Genomic DNA, 9,103 nt, shown 5'->3' with positions numbered 1-9,103 from the left:
CTTACTTAAAATACTCTAAGTGGATGCTTCCTGGGCATTGGGAATCCTGGCTGTCCGATAGGTACTCGGTAAGTTGTATTCACTTCTAAGGCTCTCAGAGTAAAAACTACAGGGCAGCCAAGAGAAGAGTTTCAGTTCAGGAAGAGGACAGGGCTTAAAGACATTGCTTCTCAGAGAAGCAAATGGGGAAGGATTGGTTGAGACTCACTTGGAAGAGCTGGGATGTTTTGTCATTGTATTAGTCTGAGGAAAGGATAGCAGGGACCTAAACTCACGAAGCCCCTGAAATTGCATGGAAAATATTGTATGAATGAAACTTTCCTTCGAACAGAAACTTAGCTTCCATCTTATTCTCAAAGTTGTTCATTGCCCCTCCCTTCCCAGGGGCTAAGAATATTTCCTAGGTTATTCAGGAAAGTTGTCTGAATTGTTCAAGCAATGAATAGTAAAACACAAAACAACATTCTGAATGTCAAAGGTTGACTATATTAGTTAAACAGCAATTAAGGTTAAAAGTGCTTAAAAGAACTAAGAAAAAGCATTATTGAACTCACCTTAATATGCCTAAACTTTTCTCATAGGAGTTCAAATTAGAAAAAAAAAAAGGAAAAACAAAATCAATAAATTAGCACTGAGGAGTCATAAATGGGAGGGGGTATAGTTTCAGCTGAGGGCTCTGGAGTCAGCCTACCCGTTTTCAGATCCTGGTTCATTTGCTTTACCTGCTTTGTGAATTTGGAAAAACTGAATATTTCTATGTCTCCATTTCCTCGTTAAGAAAATGAGGACAATGATAGCTATATATTAAATAAAATAATGAATGTAAAATAGACTCTTGGCAAAGTGTTCAAATCACTAATTATCATTAAGTTTGAGAATAATTAAATCACAAGACTCATTTTTTTAAAAGGGCCATTTTTTTCTTTAGGTAGAAAATTGCAAGTCAAACATTTATTATTAGAGATTTATGATTTTGTTTTTCCTGGAATTTGTCATCAGGTCTAGTTATATTCTGAGAACTAATAGACTAAACACTGATGTTATCAAAAAGCTTCAATCATAATTGCCCTTGAAGGAAAGGCAGAAAAACATCTCTTTTGGATAAATGATACATAAATATTTAGCTAATAGAAAGTTTTTAAAATCTAGACACTCGAAAGCATTAACTGCGTCTCTTAGAAACTTCAGAGGCAACTGAGCCACCATATCATTATAGCTAACATAGTAAAAATTTTATCGTGCAAAAGCTGTTGAGTAAGGCTAGGTTGCCCAAATTAGAAAAAAAAAATTCCAGTTACTAAACCATTTCAGTTACTAAACCAGACCAGTCATAGTTTGAGGTGAGAGCAGTGATACAGACAACCCCGACTTATGATAATTCGACTTACAATCTTTTGATTTTACAGTGGTGGGAAAGCAGTATGCATTCAGTAGAAGTCATACTTTGAATTTGCTCTGGTGATATGTGGCACGATATTCTCTTGTGATGCTGGGCAGTGACAGCGAGCCGCAGCTCCCAGTCAGGCATGTGAGCACGGGGCGAACATCCAGCGCTCTACAGTGTGCTGTGTTGCCAACCTTTTTGTTGAGTCCTGTGTTTTGTGTTTTTGCATCCCATCATGTCTACAAAATGCCCATCTGTGTCTCCTGCTTCTGGTAAGAAGAGGAAGGCAGTTACTAAGTGAGCACATTTAAGGTAGGCTAGGCTTAGCTGTGATGTTTGGTAAGTTAGGTGTATTAAATGACATTTTAAATTAATAATGGGTTTATCAGGCTGTAACGTCATTATAAATCAAGAAATATTTGGAGTAGGTAGACTTGACCAATTCTGGAAATGAATTCAGAGTCCAGAACAAGAAACACTTTACTGAGTAAAATTGTTTCCGTGCCTGAAGATCTCCAAGTTTGTCCTTGTACTGAGCTACTATTGAGAGAGAAAAGACTACAGCAAAACAGGTCTCATCTGTCATAAGCCAGGAGTGTCATAAATGTCCATATTTAAGGCTGCTTACCATTTCCTGACATGAGCTAATCTGAACACCTTAGGGCACCTAAGTCTGCTGCTCCTATCCCCAGCCCTTAAAGATACACTTTTCCCAAATATATGTCCTTTAAACCTTGCTGTTACTTATTTTTCTCTCCCTGAATGATCTCATTAATTTCCACAGCTTTTATGATTTTCTGCCTATTGATGACTCCCAATCAGTATGACTAACTCTGACCATATGATAGACATCTGTTAGGTCTGATCAAATATTTGAATTGATACCCCCTCCCCTGGGAACTGACCTTTAGGCCACTTCACAATGGACATTCCACTTGCTTAGGCCACATTCCACTTGCTAAGACCATTATCTCTTCCCTCTGGATTTTCCCAGAATCCAGACCTGCACAGAGAATTCTCCACCCAGAAAGAACTCGCCTAGAGTCCTTTAAAAACCTCTGACTTCCTGTCTTTGGGTGCTGGTGCCATTTTGGAGCTCAGCCTATCTGGGTTTCCCGATGACCTAATGAATTCATAATTCTTTACCCCTTTTGGCTTTGTGCGTTCCTCCTTTGGCAACCCTAACAACATCCACTATTTTTCAAACCAAATTCAAGACCACTCCCCATTGCTCCGCTCCTAACTCAGACTTTCTCTTTCTGCTGCACCACACCCCATGGGACAAGTGCACGCCCAGATTCCATTCTGTTCCCTCCTCTTGGATCATCACCCAGATAACAGGACCCTAAAAATCCTTGCCCAAGTGGCCCCTTGCTTACTCCCAGAGTCTATAAGAGTCTCTTTTTCAGATCACCTTTGTAAGGGAGAACCACACTGCTGGTGTTCACACACCTAGGCCTTAAGGGTAGCCGAGGGATAGCTGTTTGCAGGGGCTGAACAGAGTGTACACATGTAGGCTGCCATCGCCACACATCTGCAGCCACATATGGGCTGGAGACAGGTTCTCTTCACCTCCTCATTTCAGCATGAACTCCAAGAATCCCGAGTACTCTTTCTTCCAAGTTATTATAAAGGTAAATTTGTTAAGGAGGGAGGATAGAGCATATTTTATTGACTTGTTTTATTTTTAACTTTTGCATATTAAGCATATGATATGCAGGCCCCTGTTTGTTATTCTTGCCCAATGTCAAAGGCAGGCTTGCTCCCAGGGAGCCTGTTCTTAACCACACCAAATACTTGCAGTTCTTTAATGCCTTGTCTTCTTCAAACATCAGTTATATTGCAAAACAATTTTCAGTGCATAGGTCAAACGAATGGCTGATTTTCTTAGCAACGAGCCCAGTAAATAAAGTGCTTAAAAGACCAACAACATAAAAAATTAGCAAAGGAACTGAACTGACCAAACATAGAAAAAGAAATACATATGTAAATAATTGTTTGACAAAATGCTAACCCCCTACTCATAAATTTTTTAAAACATACAAATCAAGAGGACATGAGTTAGCAATATTCACCATCACAGTTGGCAAAGGTTTAAAATATGATAAAACAGAGCCACAATATTATTGTGACAAAATCAGTATTCTTGTACAGTAATATTGGGAGTATAATTTTGTGCAACTTGCTTAAAGGTCAATTTATCAATCTGCATCAAAAGAGAAACCGAATGAGCTCGGACTTTCCTGAATCTCTCTTATCAGAATGAAGCCCATTGGCTTAGGACAGCCTTTAACCATTGGGAGTGTGAAGCACAATTTTTGTCATCTGGTTCTAGAACAAAGAGGTAAGAAGCTTTTGTTAAGTATTTAATCATTTTGAAGCCATATTTGTTTCTTTTTCCAACAAGAGAGAGACCAAAATGGCCAGAGGCAATTGTACCACAGTGACAGAATTTGTCCTCATGGGATTCACAGACCGTCCGGAGCTTCAACTTCCGCTCTTTGTGGCGTTTCTCTTAATTTATCTCATCACCCTGGTGGGAAACCTTGGCATGATCCTGCTCATCAAGATGGATTCCAGGCTCCACACCCCCATGTACTATTTCCTCAGCCATCTGGCATTCATTGATCTTTGTTACTCATCTTCCATTGGACCCAAGATGCTGCAAAATTTATTGGTGAAGAAAAAAACCATCTCCTTTTTGGGCTGTTTTGCCCAGCTGTACTTCTCCAGTGCTTTTGCCACTACCGAATGCTTCATCTTGGCCACAATGGCCTACGACCGCTACATGGCTATCTGCAATCCCCTGATTTACACAGCCATCATGACTCAGCGGGTCTGCCAGGAGTTGATGATAGGCGTCTATACCTATGGCTTCCTAAACTCCATGATACAGACAGTTCTGACTTTCCAGTTGTCTTTCTGTGACTCCAATGTCATCCATTATTTCTACTGTGCTGACCCCCCTCTCCTTGCCCTCTCCTGTTCAGATACCCACAACAAAGAAAAGCAGCTCTTGATCTTCTCAGCAGTGAACCTCACTGGGTCTTTCCTGACTGTCCTCATCTCCTACATTTGCATCCTCTCTTCCATCATAAAAATCCAATCTTCCAAAGGCAAATGCAAAGCATTTTCTACCTGTGCCTCACACCTCACTGTGGTCATCATCTTCTATGGAACGTTGTTTCTCATGTACCTACAGCAGCCTAAAGCAAGGAATTCATGGGAGTACAACAAAGTGGTCTCTGTGTTTTACAGTCTTGTAATTCCCATGCTCAACCCCCTGATCTATAGCCTGAGGAACACGGAAGTAAAGGACACCCTGAAAAAGATGATAGAGGGCAAAGAGTCACAGTGAGTGAGGTAGCAGAATGTGGCATTGGGGAAGTATGATAAACTGATGTGGTATGACCAGTCTGATTGAAATTTAGCAGGCCAGTTGCTATCCAATTAGGAAGCAGACAGTCAATCCAATTTGTATTTTTTAATGACTAAAAGTACCAGGTCACTTGCTTGACATAGCAATATTTAATTCAATCAGTTATCATGGACTAATCAGGATTTACAAGCTAGACCAGCCGTGGGCAAACTACGGCCCACGGGCCGGATCTGGCCTATTTGAAATGAATGAATAAAACTAAAAAAAAAAAAAGACCGTACCCTTTTATGTAATGATGTTTACTTTGAATTTATATTAGTTCACACAAACACTCCATCCATGCTTTTGTTCCGGCCCTCCGGTCCAGTTTAAGAACCCATTGTGGCCCTCGAGTCAAAAAGTTTGCCCACCCCTGAGCTAGACTCTTAATATCTGTGTCCTTCATATGTTGAAAATGAAGTGACTCACTACAAGTTAGTTAATAATATGAGCTCTAAATTTAAAAAGATTTGGAAAAGCAACTTTCCAGGTAAAAAGTATAAATTAATGAAGCTGGGTACAAAACCCAGACATGAATACCTATGTTGTTGGAAACATTTTCCAGCTTAAAACAGCCAATATAGTAGCAAATCATTTCTTAGTCTTAGAAATGTATTTCTGTATAATATATTGCTATAGATGCTGGTTAAGCTTCATAAAAAGTTTACTATAAAATGTAGTTGAAATGCTGCCTGCTTAAAATGGACAATAGAAAAAAATAATATTGCAGCAATAAAAAGGGAGGAAAGAATTTAAAACTGTGAATCAGTTAAATTTGAGGTTCTTTTATTGTTTATTTAGAAAAGAAAGTTTAATTAGAAGAGATAAAGAGGATTTAGGGTACTTGCAGAAATGTTGAAAGTAGTCCAACAGCCAGGGTTTAGTGTTTCTAGTCTCTGAAGGTGCAGCTGCGATGATTTTTAGGGGGGAGGGTGAGAGAGAAGAAGAGCATCATACATGAACTTAGAAAGGGAACGAGCAGAGAGCCTCCTGGGAAACCAAGCAGAGTGTGCATGCCTCTGAGAAACGAAATTATTGCCTTAATTTGGGTGATTTAGACAAATATTTTCATTTTGTAACATTTTCCATGTACTTTATTTCTGTTTTCTCAGCTCTGATATGACAACTTTCTTGAGATATAGCTATATATATGTTCTTGCTGTTAGTGGGGATAGGTGAAAGAAAAATCTCTTAATTTTTTATTCAGGTAAGAATATAAGCACTCTATGTTTTTCTAAGTCTCAATTCTAATACTTCTTTTAAAAATAGTTCTTAAGATACACACATTGCCATAAACCATTAGATTTTTCCCTAAAACTGTTTTCAAGTGTGATTACTATTTTCACTTGTTTTTTTAATGGCTAACAACATATATCACTAGTCAACTACAAATAAGTTCAATATTAATCAATAAACTAAAGGGTTTCTTTTCCCCCCAGATTAAAACTTCAAATAATTGATGGGATCTTTGTTTTACTGCTGCTTGTGATCTAAATTTAGAAAAATTTAAAAAGTTAAATATTTATAACTTCTCTTATTTAGCTCAGAAACCTTTCTGGAGAATTCAATTACAAAAATTATATCCCTAAACTCTTGGGGATGGGGTGTGTGTGAGCTTGGTTAAAGCGAAAAATAATACAGAGTGAGGAAAGATATGAAGCAAGCCCAGGAGGTAGGAGAGCTTGCATAGGTAAGAGCAACAACAGAGCAAGCAAAGTGGGGAGGATAATGCTGACGGATAATGTGAGCCCGATTATTAGGTCCTGAGCTCCTTGAGACTTAGCAGGTTACTACTCTCCACCCTAGGACCTACCACAGCTCCTGACACAGAACAGACACGTAATAACTGTTGGCCAAACCGAATTGAACTCTTCTATTTTCATTCCTAATTCCAATGGATAGGTGGGCATGGTGCCCAGTAATGGCCCTGTGATTGGGAAATATCAGGGAGAAGAAAGTAACTAGGGTTATGACAGGAAGACTTTCCAGTAGACCTCCGCCCCCCCCCCAACGAGATTAACATATTTAAGACAGGAAGACATATGAGGGCAACAACACAACCTGGCCAGTGAAAGAGATGCATTTGGGAAGTTGGTATGTAATTGGGAAGATGGTAGTAGCTAGAGTTGTCAATGGATCATGCCAGGCAAGGAACTGTTTGTTACTCTATTGAGAGAGAAAGTGAACAGGTACCGGCCCTTAGATGAGAAATTGTTTTTAATAAAAAGACACAGCATTACTTAAATTTTTTTTCAAACAATTTTCATGTCAGGTTAGCTTAGAAAGAGGAAAAAAACACATATTTTAATACATACCTCTCACAAATGAATTATGGTCTAAGAAGAGTACATTTCATCATTTCTTAAGTTCTTTTTAGAGAAAACTGAATAAAAGAATGTCAAGAATAAAAGAACTCCCCCATAGTGCCCACCCAGTGGTTGAATGTATGTACTTTGTTCTGTGTGCTTCCTTGATTTCCTGTAAAGCAAAGTAGAAAATTAAGAATATTATATTTATAGATTATGATGGATATAAGTCCATGTTATCCTAAATTTCCCAAAGACCTAAAAAGCAAAGAAAAGTATGTGGAAGGGTCTGCATCAGCTAAATTTGGGGCTAATATTTCCTATTTCTTTTCCCTTTGGGACTCCTTAGTCTTATAAATATATCTCCTGGGTTTGCATCTTTAATAAGTAAGAAAATTCCTCAATCAATTGCTTACATTGTTAAAAATGTATGGCACATTATACATAAATGTAGTATTAAAATGACAATATTTAAGCTGGAAGAGAAACCAACATGATTATGCATCTTTCTTCATGTGTAAAGTAAGACTGTTTCTGTCAGTACTCATAACAATTATACTAGTTTTTCAGCCCAAAATAAACAAATATATTGTGAATAAGTAAATGTCACCAAAATAAAAATTTTACCTTTATCAGATTTTAAAAGCCTAACATTTCATTGAAAGTGAAAATAAAGTGAATGCTCCACATTTAAATAAAATGTAAAAGATAATCCTAAAAATGAATGCTATTTGCCAGCATTCACCATGTAGACAATTCCATTCAAATAATCTAATAAACATGAAATGTGCATATGTATATATAATTTTATACTCATTTGCACATAAAATGCGGAATTTTTCAAGCTGCCTAAATTTAAATGTCTTATTTCTCCTTACTTAATACTCTTGATTTGCCATGCTTGGGAACATGCTAGAAGGATTTTTGATGGTGTTGATCATAGAAAAGGAAACACGAGAGGACAAATATCTATTCATTATCCTTCATATTATTTGATGTATGTAAGTATTAGAGAATCTTGAGAATTTTTAAATCTCAAATGTGTGCCCCCAAATTTTCATCTCTGCCCTGGATGAATAATTCTAGCATCCTTTGGAGATCAAGATGGAATAGGAACATATGAGTTAAGTGCGTAAGTGTGGCTCCCAATTAAGTGGTGCATCCACGAGAGAGGTAGGGAGCCCCTGCTGTCAGAAGTTGGGGAGTTAAGGCTCCTGGGAAGGTAACGGATTTAGCCTGTTCTTCCAAGCTCTTCTCTCTTTTTTTTTGCCCTAGAAATACAAACATGTTGTAGCCCTAACCGGTTTGGCTCAGTGGATAGAGCGTCGGCCTGCGGACTGAAAGGTCCCAGGTTCGATTCCGGTCAAGGGCATGTACCTTGGTTGCGGGCACATCCCCAGTGGGATGTGTGCAGGAGGCTGCTGATCAATGTTTCTCTCTCTCATCGATGTTTCTAACTCTATTCCTCTCCCCTCCTCTCTGTAAAAAATCAATAAGATATATTTAAAAAAATAAAAACATGTTGTAAATAACTAGAACTTCCATCTCTGATAAGATAGGGAAAGTTGAAACAGGAAAGCATAAATCTTCATTTTTTTTAAGTAAATAATTCTCTCTTACTCCATTGCAAAAGCATAACCGTCCTAACAGTTTCTAGGTTTTATTCAGTGATCTGAAAGAAAATAATCACCAACCTGCAGCTTCTGGCCCCCTTACAGACAATCCTGTTTGCTGACCACATGGACTTGGTCCAAGGAGCAGAGCTACAACAATGAGCCAGCCAGGCTCAAGCACTGTCCAGGCCACCTCAGGTTCACCCTCAGCTAGGGACCCTACAGGACAGTGGGTTTCTGAGACCTGGGTAAGCATAGGGAGAGCTCTCTGGGTTTCCCACAGAAGGTTTTTATTCCATCTTTATTGTCTTTCCTTTTTAAATATATATGTATGTATGTGTATATATATATACTAGAGGCCCGGTGCACAAAAATTTGTGCA

The 9,103-nt window shown here is 38.4% G+C and overlaps 1 protein-coding gene across 1 annotated transcript; it reads left to right on the top strand.

The window, feature by feature from the left end:
* The first annotated feature begins 3,803 nt into the window (after nucleotides 1–3,803).
* On the top strand, nucleotides 3,804–4,742 carry LOC102761398 (olfactory receptor 1030). Its single transcript, XM_006763513.1, has one exon. It carries the CDS (start codon nucleotides 3,804–3,806, stop codon nucleotides 4,740–4,742), a length of 939 nt encoding a protein of 312 aa, XP_006763576.1.
* Nucleotides 4,743–9,103: the final 4,361 nt, after the last annotated feature.

The sequence above is a fragment of the Myotis davidii genome, unplaced genomic scaffold (assembly GCF_000327345.1).
Source record: "Myotis davidii unplaced genomic scaffold, ASM32734v1 scaffold118, whole genome shotgun sequence".
Taxonomy (NCBI): Eukaryota; Metazoa; Chordata; class Mammalia; order Chiroptera; family Vespertilionidae; genus Myotis; species Myotis davidii.
The sequence above is the reverse complement of the archived record's forward strand: the minus strand, read 5'-3'. Positions and strand labels throughout refer to the sequence as shown.

Excerpts from the sequence above, each read along its gene's own strand:
- LOC102761398 (XM_006763513.1), top strand. The coding sequence starts at position 3,804 with ATGGCCAGAGGCAATTGTACCACAGTGACAGAATTTGTCCTCATGGGA.